This window comes from Antechinus flavipes, chromosome 5 (genome assembly GCF_016432865.1).
Source record: "Antechinus flavipes isolate AdamAnt ecotype Samford, QLD, Australia chromosome 5, AdamAnt_v2, whole genome shotgun sequence".
In the NCBI taxonomy this organism is placed as follows: Eukaryota; Metazoa; Chordata; class Mammalia; order Dasyuromorphia; family Dasyuridae; genus Antechinus; species Antechinus flavipes.
This window is the reverse complement of record NC_067402.1, coordinates 86,639,156-86,664,090: the sequence shown is the minus strand read 5'-3', so window position 1 is coordinate 86,664,090 and position 24,935 is coordinate 86,639,156. Positions and strand designations below refer to the sequence as shown.

Genomic DNA, 24,935 nt, shown 5'->3' with positions numbered 1-24,935 from the left:
TACCAAACATTTAAAGAACAATTAACTCCAATGCTAAATAAACTATTTGAAAAAATAGGGATTGAAGGAGTCCTACCAAACTCCTTTTATGACACAGACATGGTACTGATACCTAAACCAGGTAGGCTGAAAACAGAGAAAGAAAATTATAGACTAATCTCCCTAATGAATATTGATGCTAAAATCTTAAATAAAATATTAGCAAAAAGATTACAGAAAATCATCCCCAGGATAATACACTATGACCAAGTAGGATTTATACCAGGAATGCAGGGCTGGTTCAATATTAGGAAAACTATTAGCATAATTGACTATATCAATAAACAAACAAACAAAAACCAAATGATCATCTCAATAGATGCAGAAAAAGCATTTGATAAAATCCAACATCCATTCCTAATAAAAACACTTGAGAGCATAGGAATAAATGGACTTTTCCTTAAAATAGTCAGGAGCATATATTTAAAACCATCAGTAAGCATCATATGCAATGGGGAAAAACTGGAACCTTTCCCAGTAAGATCTGGAGTGAAGCAAGGTTGCCCTCTATCACCATTATTATTTAATATCGTATTAGAAACACTAGCCTCGGCAATAAGAGTCGAGAAAGATATTAAAGGAATTAGAGTAGGCAATGAAGAAACCAAACTATCACTCTTTGCAGATGATATGATGGTATACCTAGAGAACCCCAGAGATTCTACTAAAAAGCTATTAGAAATACTTCATAATTTTAGCAAAGTAGCTGGCTACAAAATAAATCCCCATAAATCCTCAGCATTTTTATACATCTCCAACAAAACCCAACAGCAAGAGATACAAAGAGAAATTCCATTCAGAATAACTGTTGATACCATAAAATATTTGGGAATCTATCTACCAAAGGAAAGTCAGGAATTATATGAGCAAAATTATAAAAAAGTCTCCACACAAATAAAGTCAGACTTAAATAATTGGAAAAATATTAAGTGCTCTTGGATCGGTCGAGCGAACATAATAAAGATGACAATACTCCCTAAACTAATCTATTTATTTAGTGCTATACCAATCAGACTTCCAAGAAAATATTTTAATGATCTAAAAAAATAACAACAAAATCCATATGGAACAATAAAAAGTTGAGAATCTCAAGGGAATTAATGAAAAAAAAAATCAAATGAAGGTGGCCTAGCTGTACCTGATCTAAAATTATATTATAAAGCAGCAGTCACCAAAACCATTTGGTATTGGCTAAGAAATAGATTAGTGGATCAGTGGAAAAGGTTAGGTTCACAAGACAGAATAGTCAACTATAGCAATCTAGTGTTTGACAAACCCAAAGCCCCTAACTTTTGGGAAAAGAATTCATTATTTGATAAAAACTGCTGGGATAATTGGAAATTAGTATGGCAGAAATTAGGCATGGACCCACACTTAACACCATATACCAAGATAAGATCAAAATGGGTCCATGACCTAGGCATAAAAAATGAGATTATAAATAAATTAGAGGAACATAGAATAGTTTATCTCTCAGACTTGTGGAGGAGAAAGAAATTTGTGACCAAAGATGAACTAGAGACCATTGCTGATCACAAAATAGAAAATTTTGATTACATCAAATTAAAAAGCCTTTGTACAAACAAAACTAATGCAAACAAGATTAGAAGGGAAGCAACAAACTGGGAAAACATTTTCACAGTTAAAGGTTCTGATAAAGGCCTCATTTCTAAAATATATAGAGAACTGACTCAAATTTATAAGAAATCAAGCCATTCTCCAATTGATAAATGGTCAAAGGATATGAACAGACAATTTTCAGAGGATGAAATTGAAACTATTACCACTCATATGAAAGAGTGTTCCAAATCATTATTGATCAGAGAAATGCAAATTAAGACAACTCTGAGATACCACTACACACCTGTCAGATTGGCTAAGATGACAGGAAAAAATAATGATGAATGTTGGAGGGGATGCGGGAAAACTGGGACACTAATGCATTGTTGGTGGAGTTGTGAACGAATCCAACCATTCTGGAGAGCAATCTGGAATTATGCCCAAAAAATTATCAAATTGTGCATACCCTTTGATCCAGCAGTGTTTCTATTGGGCTTATATCCCAAAGAAATACTAAAGAAGGGAAAGGGACCTGTATGTGCCAAAATGTTTGTAGCAGCCCTATTTGTAGTGGCTAGAAACTGGAAAATGAATGGATGCCCATCAATTGGAGAATGGCTGGGTAAATTGTGGTATATGAATGTTATAGAATATTATTGTTCTGTAAGAAATGACCAGCAGGATGAATACAGAGAGGACTGGCGAGACTTACATGAACTGATGCTAAGTGAAATGAGCAGAACCAGGAGATCATTATACACTTCAACAACGATATTGTATGAGGACATATTTTGATGGAAGTGGATTTCTTTGACAAAGAGACCTAACTGAGTTTCAATTGATCAATGATGGACAAAAGCAGCTACACCCAAAGAAAGAACACTGGGAAATGAATGTGAACTATTTGCATTTTTGTTTTTCTTCCCGGGTTATTTATACCTTCTGAATCCAATTCTCCCTATGCAACAAGAGAACTGTTCGGTTCTGCAAACATATATTGTATCTAGGATATACTGCAACATATCCAACATATAAAGGACTGCTTGCCATCTAGGGGAGGGGGTGGAGGGAGGGAGGGGGAAAAAATCGGAAAAGAAACGAGTGCAAGGAATAATGTTGTCAATATAAAGTAATCATTAAATAAAAATTAAAAAAAATAAAAATAAAAAAAATAAAAAAAAAAAATAAAAATAAATAGAAAACAAACAAACAAAATAAAACAAAAAAAAGATCAGGTGAAATTCAAGAGTATTACACTGAACTGAGAGTTTGAAGCTAAAGGAATAGTTGAAATAATCAAGAGGGAGGGGTAATGAAACCTAAGAATAATGAGTGTGCCTACGTTTCATTTCTTTTTAAAGACCAGGGACACAAATGTGTGGAATATAAACTAAGATCCTAATACAAAAAGACAGAGAAAACTTCTGGATTAAGTTCAACAAGATGGAAATGGTTCTTTTGCAATATCAATCTTGCAGATAGGTAACTATTAGAATTCATAATAAAAGGGGCAGATAGATGGCGCAGTGGATAGAGCACCAGCTCTGAAGTCAAGAGGACCTGAGTTTAAATGTGGCTCAGACACTTAACACTTCCTAGCTGTGTGACCCTGGGCAAGTCATTTAACCCCAATTGCCTCAGCAAAAATAATAAATAAATAAATGAATGAATGAATGAATGAATTCATCATAGAGATGGAGAGAAGAAAGCCTAGCATAGTCTTACAAATATCCTAGATTTGGGAGTGGAGAAGATTTCAAAGGGTTTAAAAAAATGCAGATAGGAAGAAAGCATATTTTATTTTATTTTATTTTATTTTTTAGACTAATAAAAGAGGTTTATTATTGGGTTTGGAAATAAGGAGATTGGTGAAGGTAGAGATAAGGAGGGCACCGGACAGAGGGTCCAGTGGACAGAGGGTCCTCACATGGCTAGCATGTTTAGAATCTCTGCCAAGAAAGCATATTTTAAAATTTTACAGAGGAAGAAAATGCAAGAGGAAGATAAAACTAAAAAGCATGAAATTCAAGTGATGAAAAGTTATATTCTATGAGTGAAAAATAATGGGATAGTTGTACAAAAGGACTAATGTACCTACATTTGGAATTGACCAACTTAAATTTTCTTTTAATCATGTAGATAAAAAGGAAGGCAACTAAACATAAATACTGAAATATGTCACAATCTTATAAGAATGCTGGTAGGGATATCAAGTTCAGGATAAGTTGAGGTTGGCATTGAATGTCAAGGCCAAAAGAAAGATTTTTTTCTGAGGCAATTGGAGTTAAGTGACTTGTCCAGGGTCCCACAGCTAGGAAGTGTCAAGTGTCTGAGGCCAGATTTGAATTTCAGGTGCTCCTGACTTCAGGGCTGGTGTTCTATCCACTATGTCCCCTAGCTGCCCCAAGAAAGAGTTTGTTTAAAGACATATTAATGAAAAGAGAATGATCAGTGAAGACATAGGACTGCTGTTAAGAAAGATAATGCAGTAGTAATGAACAGTAGAGAGAAGTAAAATGATTCAATTTGTATTTTGTTTTTAGTTTCTCTGAAAATAAAAATTATCTTTGGATTTAACAGAAGAGATAAAAATAAAAGACTATTAGGGAATTGAAAACTTAAATCAGTTAAGGGGAAATAGAGCATCTAGTTGCCTTTGATAAGTTCATCCACAAGTGAATTGCATCGCAAGGCACTTTAATAACTCTCGTTTATAATTGCTGTGAGGAGTGTAGTCACAATTGCCTCAGTGTCAGCGTAGGGGCAGGAGAGATATCATTTGTTGACTTTCCTAGGGATCTGTTCTTTATTTTATGATGTTTAATATTTATATCAGTGACTTTGATGAAAGCATAGATGACATGCTTATCAATTTTTCATTATTGAATTGAAATAGCCCTCTCCAAAATTACTCATACACAGCCTTCTCTGTAATGCTTAATTCCCTTCTCTCAACCTTTCTGCAGCATTTAAGAGTATTGACCACTCATTATTCTTTAATATTGTCTCTTCTCCAGGGATTTGTGACACTGTTCCCTCATGACTCTTCTGCCACCTATTTGACCACTCTTTCCAATTTCTTTTGATATACAGGATCCTATAACATCAGGCTAGTCACAGAGAAATGAATTTTTGAAGTAATATGGTAATGCTAATCCATTAGAACACAGAGGAATCTTTAATCCACAGTGGTGAAAGAAATGCCAACAATGACAAAATTATAGATCTTTGAAATACTGAAGTTATCTAGTTATAGACTCCTAAATATTTGACTCAGAAGACAAGGTCTTTAAGGAAAAACACTATGTTTTATTATGAAATATATCTCTGTATCTCTAGTACTAGTTTAGTACTTCCACATAATAGACCTTTAATACACGTTTGTTGAATTATATCAGATTGAAACATTTAATTAAAAATAATGGCTTTTTTTTTTCCAGCTGAAGATAACAGCCTTTCTCAAAAGAGAAAGGTAACAGTTGAAGATCTATTCAGTCCGGACTTCAAAATTCATGATCCAGAGGCTAAATGGATAAGTGGTGAGTCTTGTATATACATGAGAACCCCCTGCTCACAAAAGTATATGTATCCTTGTTACTTTTGCTTCTTCCGTTTACTTCTTTTTCTTAAATTTCAGCTTAAAAGTCTCTCCTACTTTTGTGTGTGTACTGTAGCTAGTGAGTTCTTTTTTGTGTTAGTCATCCTGTTATCACAAGTAGAATCTGTAAATCTCATAACTCTGCTACTTTTTTTTAATGTGTGTTGTTGCATCATGGTACACTCACACAGCATTAATTTCATAAAAAATTAGTCTTCTGATTATATTTGTGCAATGTGTCTTCTCACTAAGACATTACTTTTTTTTTCCGGCAGAGGTGAAATGTTGCTAAGCAACAGTTATACTGCAGAAAAACAGAGTTGGGCTTTTCCTTCCTTCCTTCTTTCCTCACAAGTCACACATTCCTTGTCCTGTATTCTGTACTTTTCTTTGCCCTCACTACCTATTGCATAGAGATGCCAAAATAAGATAAACGGGACACTATGATAAAAGAATGGCTCTGGAATACTGTCAAGATAACTAGGTCCAGGTATGCTAAGCCAGACTAATATTCACATTTCCCCATTGAGGTTTATTCTGATAAAATAAATATAAGGATGACAATGATGGTAAATAATAGACATTTAAGATCGTTAAAGCTTCTTTTATGACTTATCTTATTTGATACTTACAACACTTTAAGGTGGATATTACAACAACATTTTCCACATTTGACATTTTTCTGTGACTTAACAGAAGTTAAATGCTCTCTTTGTGATTGAGATCAGATTGTATTCCTGGTTCCAAGATCAGGACATCTTCCTTTTCCTCTTCTTCCTCCACTCAATGGAGATCAGAAAGAAGTGATTGGGACAAGTCACTTCTCTACCAGTGTTTTTTTATATTAAATATTCACAGAATATTGCCCAATGTAGATCAAGTGATTGCTTTATGTAATTGAATAAAAGTATTGGGAAACAAGCTCATTTTTTCCAGGCTGCCAGAAAGCATCACTGGGACACTTTCAGTAGTAAATTGGATGACAAAGATGATATGTACTTCATTGCATGGCTTGAAATTTTGCTTGTGGGTCTCCAGAATTGAAAGGCTTTACATTACATGGAGTTTGAGGGATCTGAGTGTTGAATATGATTGCATCTATTTAAAAGGTTCTCTTCTTTTATGTTTTGTCAATGTTATGCCTAAGGAACTGTGGGCAATAGTTTTGTCTGTGATTATGCTGTAGCCTCAGTATATTTTATCAATTGAATTACGTAATCATTATTATCTAAAACAAATTTAGAATCATATGTGAAAAAAGCTTGCAGCAGGAATGTAATAGTGAACTTTACAGAGCTTTATTCATTGTTATGATCTGGTATTAGAAAAGACCTTAAAACTCATACATGCCCAAGACCCTTCTTTTAGCTCTAAGACCTAACACATCTTGCCCTAAGTCACATAGTTAACAAACAGTAGAGTCAGTATTTTAACCAAAATCCTCTTTCTACCTCTTAATGTTTCACTGAAATTTTAAGTAGAATGGTCCAGGGGAAAAAATGATGATTCCTTTGAATTTGGTTTGAAATAATGAGCTTTAATTAGCAATTAATTCAGAAAAGCATATCAACAAAAATTTATTTCCATTTAATATTTAAATATATGGATTTGGTATTTGAGGCACAGGAAGGGCAGTTGATTTACCTTCCAAATTTTATATTTCTTTGGCTAATATAGTCAAAGAAATTTGCTTTCATCTATATAGACCTACATACAATAGTAGATGATGGATCCGAAATATGCTGACAATTCAGGTGAAATCATGCCCAAACCAGCCCCTGACAAGCTTTAATTTTCTGAATTGACCACATGAGTAATACACATATCAATGACCTCAGAGTTAGTCATGAATAGGACATAACTGATATTGGCTAACTTACCAGTCTATTATACAAAGCTTTTCTTGACTTTTGCCAATACAGCGAATTCTATTCATTTTAATTAATTTTTTCTAATAAATTTATTTATTTTTCATACCCATTACTTTATGAATCATGTTGGGAGAGAAAAATCAGGGTAAAAGGGAAAAGCCATGGGAGAAATTTTTAAAAAATTAAAAAGAAGTAAACATGGCTTGTGTTGATTCACATTCAGTCTCCTTGATTGCTTTTCTGGGTGCAGATGTCATTTTCTCTCCAAAGTATATTGGGATTGCTTTGGACCACTGAAAAGAACCAAGCATTTCATGTTTGATCATCACACATACTTGCTGGTATTGTGTACAATGTATTCTTGGTTCTGCTTGTTTTACTCCCTGTAGAGGGCTGAAACTATTGAGTCAATGCATTGAGGTCAGGACTGCTGAACACTTGAGGCTAACTACCAATTGGACAATACTCTATGGGCATATGCTTGGAAAATGGTCCTTCCCACTATCCTGTGCTGGCTCAATGATTGGTGTATACAGAGGATTGTAGGAGGGACTAGGGGGTGGAGTAAGACTAGCCAGAGTCACACTTTGGTGGCAGATGAGGGAGAAGGAGGTTGCCTTCTGCTTCCATTCTGTTCAATCCTGTGTCTAAGACCAAGAATAAAGACTAAGGGTTTTTTCTTATCCTGACACCGGCTGATTCTGAGGTATCTGGGGTACTTAGCACGGGTCAGCAAAACTCCCTATCAGTTTATGTCAATCTTTCCAGGCCTTTCAAAAATCAGCTTGTTCATCATTTTTATAGAACATTCCATTATCTTCACATACCACAACTTGTTCAGCCATTCCCCAATTGATGGGCATCTCCAATTCTTTGTTACCACAAAAAAGCTACTACAAACATTTTTGCACATGTGGGTCCTTTTCCCTCTTTTATGATTTCCTTGGGATACAGACCCAGTAATGACACTGCTGGGTCAAAGGCCATTACTTTTGGCATAGTTCCAGACTGTTCTCCTGAATGCTTGGATCATTTCACAACTTCACCAACAATGCATTAGTGTCCCAGTTTTCCCATATCCCCTCCAATATTTATCATTATCCTTTCCTGTCTTGTTAGCTAATCTGAGAGATGTGAGGTGGTACCTCAGAGTTGTTTTAATTTGCATTTCTCTAATCAATAGTGATTTAAAGCATTTTTAAAAATATAACTAGAGATAGCTTTAATTTCATCATCTGAAAATTGTTCATATCTTTTGATCATTTATCAGTTGGGGAATGACTTGTATTCTTATAAATTTGACACAGCTCTTTATATGTTTTAGAAATGAGACCTTCATCAGAAACACTGGCTATAAAGATTTTCCTCCAACTTTGTACATCCCTTTTAATCTTGTTTCTGTTGATTTTGTTTGTGCAAAAACTTTTAAATTAAATGTAATCAAAGTTGTCCATTTTACTTTTTCATAATTTGTTCTAGTTTTGTTTTTTGGTCATAAATTCCTCACTTCTCCAAAGACATGATAGATAAATTATCTCTTGCTCTCCTAATTTGTTTCTGATATCATCCTTTATGCCCAAATCATGCACCCTTTTTGACCTTATTTTGGTATAGGATGTGAGATATAGGTCTATGCAATTTCTGACATTATTTTCCAGTTTACTCAGCAATTTCTATAAAATAGTGAGTTCTTATTCCAGAAGTTAGAGTTTGGGGCTTTTTGAAATACTACATTACTACAGGTTTTGATTATTTTGGCATGTTTATCTAATATATTCCGCTGAGCTATTGCTCTGTTTCTTAGTCATTACCAAATGATTTTAATGACTACTTCTTTATAATATAGTTTTAGATTTGGTACTGCTAAGGCATCATCCTTTGTATTTTTTTCATTAATTGTATTTTTTTCATTAATTCCCTTGATATTTTTTACCTTTTTTCTTCCATATGAATTTTGTTAATATTTTTTCTAGTTCTATAAAATAACTTTTTGGCAATTTGATTGGTATGGAACTGAAGAAGTAGACCATTTTAGGCAGAATTGTCATTTTTATTATTTTAGCTCAGCTGACCCATGAGCAACTGATATTTTTCCAATTGTTTCCAATTGTTTAGATGTGACTTTATTTGTATGAGAAGTGTTTTGTAATTCTGTTCATATAATTCTTGAGTTTATCCTGGCAGGCAGACCCCCAACTATTTTATTTTGTCTACAATAACAGTAATTTTAAATGAAATTTCTCTTTCTACCTCTTGTTGATGGACTTTGTCAGTAATATGTAGAAATACTGATGATTTGTGGGGGTTTATTTTATATCTTGCAATTTTGCTAAAACTGTTCATTATTTTCCCATCCCTTAATGTCTTTTTCTTTGATGTCATCACATGAGTCTATTCACAACCACACCCTCAGTGAACATGATGCCCCGCTTCTGTCTACCTGAGTAACAGATACAGTTGAAGTAAACAGTTTAACTTTTAAATAACATATATATATTTCCCCCCATTTGTCTTTTATGATGCTCTTTAGTCATGTGTTCATAAATTAGATTTTCTAATTAATTGTTTTTTTCAATAGAAATGATTGAAAATTTTTTATTTCATTGTAGCTCTATCACCTTCCCTGAAATATGATGCTGAGACTCACAGAGTCGTTAATTCTTGGTTGTAATCCTAGGTCCCTTGCCTTTCAGAATATGGTATTTCCAGACTCTCCAATTCTTTATTGTAGAAGCTGTCAAATCCTGGGTAATCCTGACTGTTATTCCTTGATATTTGAATTGTTCTTGTCTGGCAGCTTACAGTATTGTCTCCTTGAGCTTATTGTTCTGGAGTTTTGCAACAATTTTCTTAAGGTTTTTCTTGTGGCACCTTTTTGTGAAGATAACCATTGGATTCTTTCAATGAGTATTTATTTCTCTGTTTCTAGAATATTGGGGCAGTTTTCCTTAATGATTTCTTGAAGAATGTGCTGTCCAGGATCATTTTTTGGTCATGGTCTTCAGTAGGCCAATAAGTTTTAAATCGTCTCTTCTCAATCAATTTTCTAGGTCTACTGTTTTTACAATGAGATATTTCACAATTTTTTCCATTCTTTCATATTTTTTAGTTTGTTTGACAGATTCTTGCTGTCTCACAGAGTCATTCGCTTCCATTTGCCCTGTTTTTATTTTTAAAGTGTGATTTTTTTTTCAGTTAGCTTCTGTATCCCTTTTCCTGTTTGGTTAATTCTACTTTTCTTCAGACAATTTTTTCCTTCTTTTTCCAAGCTATTGAGTCTCTCATATATACCTCTCATTTCATTTGTCATTTTTTTTCTTTTACCTCTCTTATTTGCCCTTTAAAGTCTTTTATGAGCACTTCCAAGAAGGCTCCTTGGTCTTGCGACCAATTCATAACATTCTTTGAGATTTCTTCTGTGTACATTTTATCCTTATCTGAGTTTATGTTTTGGTCTGCCCTGTCACCATACTAAGTTTCTGTAGTCAACATTCTTTTCTATTTCTTGCTCATTTTCTTTCCTTTTCTTTTTTACTTTTGTAGTTGAGCTTTGTTCTTGTGGTAAAGGGGGTGCTGTCCCAAGCTTCATGTGCAGCTCTGAGCCTTGGCTTTGAGCACAGGAACCCCTTGTGTTTGCAGAGTGTATTTTTGCCTGCTCTTTTCATGAAAAAGCCTGGTTTCCCAGAGTTTGCCTTCTGAGCTGACCTTCAAAAATAAATGGCTTGTTTTTGCTTTCCTCTATGCCTTAAAAAACTTGTTTAATGATCCTCCTTTTTTGGATATTACTATTGCTAATTTCCTCCCCAATTAAAAATAGAGGCGGGGGGCAAAGCCAAATACATACAGTCAACAGTGAACAAATAAACACATTCAACCATAAGAAATATACATAATGGTCCTGTCCACAAATCACAGAGTTTGTAAAACTTTCAGAGTTGTATTCATTTGCAATGTTATTATTATATAAATTATTCTTCTGGTTTTCACTCTGCCTCACTTCACATTTTTTCACTTTCTCTGAAATCTCTTTAATCATTTCTTATTAATTTAATTTTATTAATATTAATTAAATTAATTAAAATTAATATTTTATTACATACCAAAATGTGTGTAGTTATTTCCCAGTTGATGGACACACCCATTATTAGATTCCTGTTAATTTCTTTTTTCCCCCCTTCTAAATGTTCTGTGCAGATCAGGAAGTTTATTTTCTTTGTGGTTTTTTCCCCTCATTTTTATTATCTCTTTTTATTCCATCTCTCTTTGTTCTTATTTGTTTTCCTGTTGAGTTTGATGTACATTGAAATCAATGTGTGTGTGTGTATGTGTGTGTGTATGTGTGTGTGTGTGTGTATGTTCAACTTTCCTTTATCCATTTTGAATAAAAGTGAAGTTCACCTAATGTCTATCCTCTTCACACTTTCAATTTATATAAATGAGGAAAGATACTTTTTGTATCTTTCTATATGAATATTTTTTCTTGGCTTATCTTTTTTGTTAGGATTTTTCTCTGTTTTTAATTAGGAATGAGAAAAGGAGTATGTAGATCTTCTTATATATCCAGTTATAAGAAATATAAAGTTCTATTCCTTTTTATCCCTTTGTACACAAGTGTATTCCTATTAACTTTCCCTTATTTCCCCCTCTTAAAACCATCAGACCAGAACCAATCTATTAAAAATTCTCCTATTTTTCTGTTTGAATTTCCTCGAACTCTTTAAAGACAGTAAAATTCTGGCAACACATTTGTTTCTTCTTTCCACATTAGGATGTTAGAAATACATCACTACAAAATCCTTTCTTATTGCTCAAATTTATTTACATTTCTTGGTTGATCTTGTCTTTTATATTTGCATTTCAAAGTTCCTACCTAGTTACTGTCCTTTCATCAGAAATTCTTGAAAACTCTTGATTCTACTAAAGAGTTATAATTTTTCACGTGGAATTATACTTAATTTCAAAGGTTGTTATTCTTGTTTGAGGTGATTTAAGGAAATGAAATATTGTATTTTCCCTCAATTTCTTTTTGATAGATCAAGGTTATATCAGTCACTGAGTTCAGAAAAAACATGCTATTGAATCACAGGATAATCAGATGTTTTTGAGCTTTAAGTGACTTTAGAAGTCATTCTATCTCAGGGTTTCTTAAACTTTTTCCATTCTTGATCTCTTTTTGTTCAAGAAATTTTTACTTGATCCCAGGGATATGGGTATATAAAATAGATATACAAATGAAACATTTACTGAAAATAAATCATAATTTCAGAATATCCATATCCAATTAGGAGACCTCATGTGGGGTTGTGATCTACAGTTTAAGAAATTTTGAACTATCTAAGCTCCTCATTTTAGAGATGAATCTTTAAAATTCTTCTAGTTGTTAGGGTTCTCTTCCTTCTTAAATTACCTTTAATTTATTTACTTGAAGTTATGTTTTCCCCTAGTAGAATATAAGGTCAGAACTTGATTTAGTTTTGTTTTTGTCTTAGAATGGTCCTTTGTATCTGATATACATTGTAATAATTGTTGAATTAAATGGAAACTAAGTCCTCGAACAGTTAAAATATTAGATACTTGAGTATGGATAATTCCATTAAGATCTTTGAGCCTTCGCTCAACTGTAAAATGAGAAATCCTAGTACTTGCACTACTTACTATTCCATGTTATTGTAAGATAAGTATTTCTTGAGGCATTATATAAATTTGAGTAGTACTACTCATTGGATGATGGGGATGTTGTTGCTGCTATTAACGTTGACGTTAATGTTGTTGCCTAAGGCCAATTAGTTGGTGATTCTTGTCTATGAAGAAGGCTGTTGAAAAAATACAACTCCAAAAATGACTACCTATCTAACTATTCTTTGTCCTTGTAAAGATATTTTAGAATTCCCTCTTTTTGAAAAATTGCTTTCAACTCTCCTATAGCATTTCCGATTCTCCAGTTCAAAAAATACAGGAAAGATGCCCAGGAAATAAGAAAAAAAAGCTAATATAATTCCCCAATGAAAAAGAAACTTCAGTTTTTAATGCACACCAATTACTAAAATTAGAAAAACAGTTTCCAACTGAATATTGGTTGTAGTGATCCAAAACTAATTCATTTTATTTATTTGTCTGGAGAAAATATACTAAGCTGAAATAGTATTTTGTCTGTTTTAAGACTCTAGGCTTGAATTATTCACATCTACTTTTGTGATGATGATTAGAACAGACATTGAAAATTCTAGGATGTCTCATTTGTACATGTCATTCAAGTTTGAATGTTGGTTAAAAATTCTTAGTCATACTCTGATGCAGGTAAAGTAAATTAGTTGCTACTATCATACATGAAAAATACATCATGAGAGTCTCTTATAAAGATGCGTTCATTTAGAATTGTTTTATGGTCTTTATCCATTATCAGGATTTCATGTGATTTCTCTGTATATTTACTTTAACTTTGTCTTTTGCCTAATCTGTAGTCTTAGAACTGCTGAATGGAGTAAGAATTACACAAATTATACCTTTAAAAATAATAATGGGCTATGTATTTTTTTAAATTTTGAACTTAACACACAAAATAATAATTTTCATATGCTAAATGGACTATGAAAAGAGATTTTTATGTGAAACAATGACTCTCTAGTCATCATTTCTTGGTGATTTTGTTTGGATTTTTTTTGATAAATAATAAATTTAAACTTTTACTTTCAATCCTCTTTTTGTATATGTTTTTTCCCTAAACTTTTGTTTTCTTTTGTGTATTTAAAATAAATTCATTGACCTTTTTGCCTTTCTTTTTTATATCCTAATTGCTAGCCTCTTCTCTTTCACACACTTCTGTCCCCCTCAATTAAAAACAGATAAAAGAAATCCCTTGTAACAAATATGGTCAAGTAAAACATATATGTAATGGCCATGGACAAAAAAAAGTACCTTTTCACCAAGTTTGTTGCTTCTTTTTCATGCTTCATTACAGATCATCTGTACACATGGATGGTCATTATTTTGACAAAAATTCTTAAATTATTTTTCTGTACAATGTTATTATGTAGAAATTGAATGATTCTGTTCAATTCACTACCCATAAGTTCATACTGCCCACTTTGAAATCATCTCTTTTGTCACATATAACACAGAAATCTTCCTTTATATTCATGTACTTTAAATTATTCAGGAATTCTATAATTATGGGGAATCCCACACTTATATTTTAATTATTTTCTTATTCTGTTTTACCTCTTAACCTTCCTTTCAGCATCAAAATGTTTACCTTGATATTGACTATCCCTTTCTATTCTTATCTCCCTTCTTAGTCCAACTTTATCTTCATCTGTTCTTCTGTTTTATTTTATGTATTCCTACATCACTGAAAATTATTTAATATGATCATGAGAGAATAGTGTTTCAAGAAAATTAATATGTTGGTTATACTGGAGTGGCAGTCACTAGGCGTAGGGAGATCATGAGATTTTTCAACTTATTATTAAATCTAGAAGTAAAGTGATGAAGGAGGTTTTGAAGGACCAGTTGACAGGATTTAATGACTAATATAAAACAGGGGCTCATGAATAGGTATATGCCAAAGTCAATGGATATTTCAAACCTGAATTACTAGGGGAAATGTTAGTATCTTTGAAATTACTAAAATAGGAGAAGGAAATTATGATTTAAAGTTTTTTTTTAAATTTTGCATTTGAAGTGATGATAGAAAACCAAGTAATGTTTCAGCAGGCAATTAGTAAAATAAAGTTGAAATTCATATGAGAACACAGGACTAGTAATAAAGAATGGGTATGATAATCTTGATCATGCTTGAAACCTTGTTAATGAATGAACTTCATAAGGGAGAGATTGTAGATATAGAGTAAAAGATTCCAGAGTTAGTCAAAGAAAAGAGAAACAGAAAAATGAGTTTTGGTGATCTTTTTCTTCTTTAAAATATAATAGTTCTCTCTATGAGAGAAGGTTTCTCAAGGAGATTTTCTTGGATCAGTTCAGATCAATAATTACCCCAAAATGCAGCCATGTGATAAAAGTTCAGATCTTTTATTGCCTCCAATATAGCCCGGTTAGCTTAGAGGCCTATCTCTCTGCTTGGTTCCAAGAGCTCCTTCCGAATGTCTCCAAATCCAAAGATTTGTCCTTCAGCCCAGCCAGCCAAGTGGAAAATGGAATAGGTCTCTCTTGCCTCGGAGAGAGGGCTTCTGGCTCTCAATCTCCCAGAGTGCTCTGCATCTGTCCCAGCCAGCCAAGTGGAAAATATTGGAATGAATCTCTCTTCACTGGGCTTATATATGACTCTTCTGAGAGAATGGGATTATGGGTTTTCTCCCATAGTGCTCTCTGGCCCTAAGAGCTTCAAGGGAGGTATGAATTCGGATATCTCATACTAAACCCTGAAATCTCCCAAATGTGTGAACTCCAATGAGTAAAGGTGTGAACACAAGCATTGTATCAATTACATTGAGTTAACACTAGAATTCTCCTTGTTATCACCTTGTTTCAAGTTGAGTTAACACTAGGATTCCAACAATGAGTCCTTGAGGAAAACAAAACAAAACAACAACAACAACAAAAAAAAAAAAAAAAAAAAAAGGAAAGCTCAAAGAGATAGACAAATAACAAAGATTATATGATGTCATAAAAGCCAGAAAGGCAGGGTAAGAAATTATACCTTTGCCTAAATTTTTTCCTCTTTTTCCCAAATTTACAACTTTTCCTTAAAAAAAATAGTGAATCTCTTCTATGCAGGGAGTGAAATAACTATTTAAGATCCTCAGTACCAGGTTGTCCCTCCTTATGCCATTGGGTCCCCAACTCTGGCTTATTACATGTGTACTCCACCACTATTTTAAAAGCAAATTTGCAAATTAAGACTATAATTTAGTCAGTTTCCTTTGATTGGAAATTGCCCTACTACAGACAGAAGACACACAATCTCAATCTCTCTCTCTCTCTCTCTCTCTCTCTCTCTCTCTCTCTCTCTCTCTCTCTTTCTCTCTCTCTTTCTCTCCCCCCTGTCCAATTGGAACTTATATGAATAAATGGAGTCATGGTAGAATTTTCCATCATCAGATTCAAATTTTTTCTCATGTTAAGGTTGTTAGTGATTCAGGATGGTCATTTTTGGAAACAAAGGAAAGGAACTCTATAGTTAAGTAGGTTTTTAGTTTCTTTTTCCTTATCATTTGTTCCTATGAAAAAGACAGGGAACAATTTATCTATGTCTTTTCTATATAGTTGTTCTGCCAATGTCCTAAAACTGTTTAAACCTTTAGATGAGATGCAACTTTTAATAAACATTTTTTGGGGCAGATTTGCCTTTTGCTGGGAAAAATTAAAATGATTATATTAGTAGTCCCCTTAGGAAATGCTTGATGTTTACCTATTAACTTAATGATACCTATCCTTATCCTACCTCTTCCTGCATTCCCTCCACTTCCCCCCACCCACCTCTCTCAACTCTGAGATCTGTCAGCCAGCATCCCCCCATCCACATGTGGACCTATTGGTTGCGACAAATGGCAAAGTTTTGAAGTTTGTGGGTAAGTGCACTTATCTTGGCTGTTTACTACCCAGGGATCTACCCATTGATAATGAGTTTAACATTCACATTGCCAGTGTTAGTTCAGTGTTTGGGAGGCTCCAAGGGAAAGTGTGGAAGAAGAATGATATTAAACTGACTAGCAAAGGAAGGTCTGCAGAGTCATTGTGCTGACCTCATTGTTATATACCTGTGTAATCTGGACAGTATAACAGAGTCATGCCAGGAAACTGAATTGCATCCATTCAGTTATCTTAGGACAATTGTGAAGATCACCTAGAAGGATAAGATACCAGGTACTGAGGTCTTTTCTCAAACTAAACTGACAAATATTAAAACTCTGTTGCAGAGAGTGCAACTTCATTGGGCTGGCCACATTGTTTGAATGCCAAATAATATGTTTCCCAAACAAACTGTTTTATGGAGAACTCACCCAGAGCAAGTGCTCACAAGGTGATCAGAAAAACTGATGCAAGGACATTCTCAAGGTATTTCTTTAAGAACTTTAGTATTGAATATATGACATGGTAGACACTGGCACAAGACCACCTTATCAGGTGTACCCTTGTCAGATAAAGTACTGAACAAAGTAAAAGTGAAGTAGGCCCAAAGAAATATGAGATTTGTAAAGTTAGAGAGTTAGAAAACATAGGTACTATTTGTATTTGACTTGTGGCAAACCACTTTGATCTTACATTGGTCTGAACAGCCAATTGGTCACGCTAAATTAACTCTAACATAATGATGTCATTTTGGTCCTCTTCCAGAATAAAGGGCAGCAACTAACCAACCAACTCAGAGGAGACCGATCATCTTGACTCTTTGTCCTGAGCAGTGAGGGCATGGTTTCAATAATCAATGGTTGGAGTTCTCTTCTTATTGCTTCTAACATCCCATTTCAGCTTAATTTGGAAGTAAACGTTGGAACTTTTCTCATGGAGGGCACCAAAATCCCTAGACTGTTTCCATTTGTTTACATTCATTTCCATTATGGCAAGCACTTGTTGGAGAAGAAAGCTTTGAATCTGAGATGTGGCACTGGAAAAACTGTAAAATTGGAGAAAATTGGCTCCTTTGAATGTAGAAAAATATCAGCTGCAGAGTGGAAACTGGGAAAGTGTATGTTTTAGCAAAATAAATTGGAGTCAGTGCATAGGGCTCAAAGCAAGTTGATTTCCACATTTGCTTTCTCTTCCTCCCTTTTGTTATTTTGAAAAAAGCAGATGGATTGGGTGGAGAAGAGACTGATTAAAATTTTTCCTAGCTTGAGCTGTATTTATTTATTTTTGAAAGGACACGCAGCTTTTACCTTCATTCTAGGCTTCCTTCTTTTTCACTAACTGGAGTTTATCTGTACATCTTTGTATAAGTAGGTATCTTTTCTTTCTTTTTAAAAATTTATTTAAATTTATATTTGTTTACTTTTAGCATTTTTTTCTTTTTAAATTTTAATTTCTTAATTCTTTCCATCCCTGCTACATCCTTCAACACTCATTGAGAAGGCAAACAATATGATAATAATCATACTTGTGAAAGCTTGCAAAACATATTTACATATTAGTCATATTTTTAAAACTCCAAAAAAAAATAAAGTGAGAAAATTATAATGTAATTTGTATTCAGAATTCATTAGTTCTCTCTCTTGCTATGGACATTTTTTTTATCATGAGTCCTTTGGAATTGTCTTGGGTCATTGAATGGATTAGAATAACCAATTCTTTTATAATTGATCATCATAGCATTGCCCTTACTGTGCACAATGATCTCCCAGCTCATCTTATTTCCCTTTGTGTCAATTTATGTGTCTTATCATGTGTTTTTGAACCATCCTAATTGTTTCCTATAGTACAATGAATTCCATCATAATGATATTCCTCGATTTGTTTAGCTGTTCCCCAAATGATGTGTCTCTCTTCAATTTCCAATTTTTTCCACCACAAAAAATTGCGATAAGTATCTGCATATCTTTTCTTCTGATCTCTTTGTGATACAAAATGAGTAGTGGTACTCCTGGGTCAAAGGGTATGTATAGTTTTATAGATCTTTGGGCTATAGTTCTAAATTGTTTTTTCAAAATTGTTAGATCAGTTTACTAGTTCACCAATAGTTCATTATCTTACCTATTTATTCCTCATCTCTTTTAGCATGTCATTTCTGATAGGTATGAGTTGGTACCTCAGAGTTATTTTAATGTTTTTTTTCTATAATCAATAGTGATTTAGATATTTTTCATATGACTATAAATAACTTTGATTTCTTCTCATAAAAACTGAACACTTCTGAAAACTGATTTTAAAAAAATAAAGAGTTCTCCATAATCATTTGAAAATAGTCTAAAATCACTAATAATCCAAGAAATATAAATTTTTAAAAATGTTATCACCTTAGTCTTGTCAAGCTGGTAAAGATTAGAAAAACTAGAAAAACATTTTAGAAGGGGCAGGAGTGGTAGACATGTTTATTTCAAAGTCTGTAGAAGAATCATTTGGTTCAGTGATTATCAAAACCAATTTGGAATAATGCAAGAAAAATTAATTTATTTATACATATATATTATATAATATATATAAGAATATTTGTAGCAGCAATATGTTCCATAGTTGAAAGCATATTAAAACATCTAAGAACTGGGGAGATCCTTATGTAGAAATTATGGTATATAAATAAAATGAAATATCTTTATGTTATAAAGAATAAGAAATATGAAGAATCCTATTAAAATGGGAAAGTTTAAATTTAGTGATTCAGATGAAAGTGAAGTCAAAAGAACATAATATACAATGAATAAAGCCATAATACTAAAATCAACATCAAGATTAAAAAAACCCTTTGGATAGATATAATAATATTAATAGCGTATTAACAAAACTCCAAAGAATACTTTGTACCTTTTTATGGATTGATAAACTAACTTTTCAGGGAATATGCTTTATGGGGGGGGGGGGAGTTGACTATTTTGAGGAAATATCTACTAACAAAATGTCAACTTTTTAAAAAAAGAAACAAACAATTGTAAAGCATAGATAAAAGGGTGGAAAGAAAGCTGGAAAGTTACTGGAGAAAGGTTGCTAGAGTTATTTGTGAAAAGAGAAGGAAGGAAGGAGGGAGAGAGGAAGAAGGGAAGGAGAAGAGAAGAAAGAAAAGAGAGAAGTAAGGAGCGAGGAAGGAAGGAGTTAGGCTGCCCAAGTGACCAGTTCAGATGGGTTCCCAATGAGTCAGCTTGATTCACAAGTGTTGTTTATCCTTCATTCTGAAAGAGAAACATGACACCAGGGAGATGATGCCATCACAAATAGATTAGTCGAATTTAAGTGACAGTGAGGTGTACAAAGCCATCAATATCACTTTCTCCTCTGGAGCTGAGTCCAGTGGCAAGATCCAGATCCAGATCCAGATGATCGAGATGGTCCTGGATATAATGGGGGACCTTGGCTTTTTTAAGTTAAGGCCTATAAATGAGGCCTTATCCATTCAATGCTTAAGGTTAGGTAACTAAATTGAGGCAAAGAATGTTCTCTTTTACCTAACAAAAAATTAGCCTAAGAGGAAAATTCTCAGGGTTTCTGTCCATAATAGAAACAAAAGTTTCTGGCCAGAAATTTTACTTACATTCACTCTGAATTACCTCTAAGGTAACAAAGGTTCAGTTCTCCCTATAACACTTACCTCTACCAGATAATTCACTTCCTAGCAAGATAGTCCACACTAATTTCAGAAAGTCCTGATTATAAATTCTCCCTGAAATTGAGCTGAAATTTCTCTCCCTGTGAATGTCCCCCACTGATCCTGATGAGTCACTAGAATTATATAGAATACATCTATTTTTTCCATATGATAACCTTTAGATATTTGAAGACAACCAACATTCCACTTGTCTTCTATTTCCTATTTTCAATACCTGCAATCTGTTCATTTATTTCCCATATTGTATACCTCACTGTCCTGGTCATTCACTTTTAGATGCACAACAATTTATCAATTTCTCTCATAAAATGTGGTAGCCAAAATTGAATTCAGTCTTCTAGTTTTGGCCTAACTAGGGTAGATTTAGTGTGCTCATTCTCTCCCTTATTTTTATTCCTGGTACTTAAAATTAAATCATATTTTTGACATTGTAAAGCATTGTTGATTCATTCCGACTTCAATCAACTAATCACTAGACCTCTTTTTTAGGAATTGTTATCTAGCCATATCTTTCTAATCCTGTTATATGAAGTTGATTTTTAACCCAAATGCAGAATTTGACATTTATTACTCTTCAGTTTCAAATTATTAGACTCAAACTACTATTCTAATTTTTTTTTCTATTCCTGCTCTTTCAACAAAGATTTAGTGTAGTAATTAACTAACCCTCTCAATTTTCTGTTATTTACTTATCTTAACTTCATGCTATCTATGTCTTCAAGAAACTGATAAAAATGTTAAGAGGGCAATGATGAATACTTAGCCCTATGACACTCTATTAGAGAATTCTTCCCCCAAGTTAACCCTGTCCATTTATCAATACTCTGTGATTTTTGACAATCCAGTTTTAGCCACACTTAGATATACTATCTTCAGCCCACATTAATCTTTTTTTTTCCAATAGGTTATTTCATGAAAGAGTTTATCATAAACATATCTGAAATTAGTTATTTTTTGTTCCCACCTTCAAAAATATATAACAATTTCATTCACCTTATCCACAGTGAACCGAATTCTAGATCAGAATTGTTATATTGATTTTTTTTCTCCCATCAAATCCAAATAAATGGAATATGTTTTGGCTTTTAAGAAACAAAATAGGAAAACTCTAAGTACCATTGTTCTAAGAATCTATGGAGGAACAGATATAAAAAGAATGAATAAAAAGAAATTGGATTAAAAAATTGGAATTATTCAAAAAAAATTAAAAGGAATTAGGTTTATCCAAAAGGAGGTAGCAGATAGATTTCCATCACATCTTTTTGTCACCATATATCAGTTTGCCAAGAACTTTGTATTAAATTTTATTCAGCTATGGTTGGACAAGGCTTTTGGGGTCCCTTTCAACTTGAATGTTTTGTTATTCTATGATTGATTGTTCCATTGTTTTTGCCAAGGACCCTCACCCCAACTGGCTTGTGGAACCTCCTGAGGTTGAGAGGAAGCATTCTCCCTGCATGCTTCCCCTCCTCCATGTTGGCACCTTGAAGTAAAATCTTGTCAGATAATTTTAATTACTTATCTGAGAAAGGAGATGTGGGATTAATCTAGGATTTTTTTTTTGAGGCAGTTGGAGGTAAGTGACTTGCCCAGGGTCACACAGCTAGGAAGTATTAAGTGTCTGAGATCAGATTTAAACTCAGATCCTCCTGACATCAGGGTTGCTGCTCTATCTACTGTGCCACCTAGCTGCCCCAAGTATAGTGTTCTGAAAAGGAGTAGTGAGATGACCCAAGAGAGTTATGCATCAGAAAATCTAAAAAACGAACCAAAAAATGTATCAAGAAAGTGGTCATCTATTGGAAATAAGTGTCAGAACGCTTGGATTTTTCCATTAGAAAATCAGTTTAACCTTTGAGAGAATAGTTTCAGAAAAGTGGATGGGACTGGAAGTCAAATTGCAAGAGACTGAGTAATGAGAATCCCATGAGGAAATAGAGACATCAAGTGCACACTATTTAAAGAATCATTATTATTTAAATAGAAGAAATAGGTCAGCTGGTATGGAATTTAGCATGATGAAGGGCAAGGTGTCTTTTAGGACAGATGAGTCCAGGTTATGAATGTGGTAAATAGGAAGGATCCCATGAAGAGGAAAGAATTTAAGATCAGTATGACAAGGAAGGGATACATAATGTGTGAAAAATAATTAATAAAAAGTTTTAAGTTATGGAGAAGTATAATTGAGGGAGGTCAACTTGGATGATCTAGAGCTGCTCAGTAAAAGTAGAGTTGAGATCAACTGGTATAACTGTAGAGTTGGGGCTTGAGAAAAAGGTTTGGGACAATGGTGCTAGGAACATGATAACACCCTAGCAAGTATTCTGCAAAGCAGATGTGAAGGTCCAAGCTGAGTTTGCACAGCTTAAATATATAGTGGGTGATTTTTATGTAGCTTTTACAGCATTTTACAGTATTTGAAGAAATAGGAATGAGAAAACTGAGGGCATTACTCAATCTTTTGATTGAACTGACAAGATCAGTGATGATGTGGACCAAGTACATTCATGTCCTGTAGTTATAACTTTAGATACAAAGTGTTAATAATGAGCCTTTGTCTATTAGAAGCACAGATGTCCTGGTGGCAGCCAGTCCCAGTTGGTTTTCCTGCTACTTCAGGTTCCAAGAAAGACATAGTCTGGAGATGTTATGAAATGGGACTTTTGGGCATCTTGCTCTGGCCTTCCCAAGTTCCTTCCAGAACTCATAATGAGTTCGTCAGTAAGCCATTTTCACACCTATAAAATCTGTTCAACACATTCAGCTGCTTGATTGACTAGAAGAAAAGGGAAATTCTACTTAACTTATTCCCTTTATCATCTAGTTCTTTCATTTCTATGTTGCATTCAGAATGGTTCAATAAAGAAAAATTGGGTTCCTAGCTGAATTAGAGATATAAAAATTTTTTTCAAGTCATATGACCTGAGGTGAAATCAGCCTTGCTTGCATGGTCTTGATAAAGCCTTTTTATTTCTCATATTCCTTATCTATAAAACAAAGGAATTGGTCTAGATCATGGAATGGAGCATTGACTCTTTTGACATTCTGATGAAGCCCGTGGACCCCTTCCCAAAATAATGTGCTTAAATGTGTAAAACAAAATAAGTAAGATTATCAAAGAAACCAGTTATACCAAAATTCATTTAGCACTATATGAAGCAACAAAGTTCACAGTTAGCCCGGATAAAAACTTCTGGTCTAGATGATTTCCAACATTCCTACAAGCTCTAAATCTATGGTCCTGTAACTTTCTAGTTAGTGAATCTGCTTCATTACTTAAAATTAAATAAAACTTATGAATGACAGATGAAACTGCTGGAGGATCTAGGAGTCAGCAGATTTTCTGTTCCCTCTGCCTCTGTTCTCCACCTTTTGTTTTGTTATAAGTTACCTATTCTTTCCTTAGCCATAGTCCTTCCTAACTAGCACTTAATCTATGTGCTTGTTGTTATCATTCACTGTTTTTTACCATGGCCTTTCTTTGGGCTTATTTGGAACTCTCTCAAGAAAGAGATTCCAATTGGCACTGATTTCTTACCTCATGTTAGGAATTCCATTTGGAGAACATGATCTTCATACAGCCTCTTCATCATCAGTGCTCTTTCTCTAAAATTCAAGAACTTAACTGTCAGCACCACTAGCCTCTGAGACTTCAAGGCTGGAGAAAACAAAATAAAAGGTCCACTTCACAGAGATTGGAGAATCCAGCTTCAAAAGGATAAAGAGTGAATTTTAACTGTATATTGGTGTCTCTCTATTACTACTTGTGTGAGGAGATGTATTCTGGCAAAAAGGGAAGTAAAGTTAGAGCTGACACTGCAACTTCACTTTCCCTATAAGTCTAATTATAAAATAAGAATGCATTTCAACAACCATGTAACAGAAAAATTTTGTCAAAGCTCCACATTTTGGAACAAAATCTGTTTCTATTTGTTCTAAGGGAATGAGGCAGCAACAGTGACAAGGAGCAAGGAGGAAAGAGCTGAATGTTTTAATCAAAGAAGCAGTAGTCAAGACTCATGACTTTGGGGCTCTGATGTGAAGAACATACCTAATACAACTGTCTAGGATGGATGGCAGGTAGCATCTAAGCCTTTGGCTTACTCTGTATTCCCAGTGTTTGTGATAGGGCCACAGAACTTAAAAACTGCTTGTTGACTGAAAGATATAGATTAAGTGCTATTGTCTTGGATTACCAGAATAAGATTTTTGGGGTAGAAGTGAATAGTCCTGAAGGAAATAGAGAAAACAAAAATAACCTCTGCCATTGTTGAGCAGGAACTTGGTTGAGTAACTTCTTCCTTTTTGAATTTTATACTGATATTTTTGTTTTCAAATTATGTTTCCAAATATATTCCTCTCGCTCTAAAATAATCCTCCCTTATTACAAATAAAAAATAAAAAGAAAAGGAAAGGGAAAAAAATAATCGAGCAAATCTATATCTCATTACCTAAGTCTGCCTATGCATGTAGTACTGTCTCTACACACACACATACACACACACACACACACACCTTCTGCAAAGGAGAGTAGGAATATTTTCTCATTTCTTTTCTGGGGCCAAGCTCATTCATTATAGTTGCACAGCATTGATTTTGGTTTCTTTGCTGTTGTTACTAGATAGATATTATAGTAGTGACTGTGTTTTATTATAGT

General features: G+C 33.7%; 1 protein-coding gene across 4 annotated transcripts in view; it reads left to right on the top strand.

Annotated features, from left to right (window-relative positions):
• The window catches only part of DPP6 (dipeptidyl peptidase like 6), a 1,012,545-nt gene that overhangs the window by 476,452 nt on the left and 511,158 nt on the right, over positions 1 to 24,935 (top strand). For all 4 annotated transcript variants that reach the window (XR_007947662.1, XM_051961469.1, XM_051961470.1 and 1 more), the window contains exon 3: positions 5,040 to 5,138. Coding sequence is in view for 3 of the 4 variants with exons in the window: in XM_051961469.1 (XP_051817429.1) it covers positions 5,040 to 5,138 (99 nt within the window). In the remaining variant the exon portion in view is untranslated. The remainder of the gene's footprint in view (positions 1 to 5,039; positions 5,139 to 24,935) is intronic.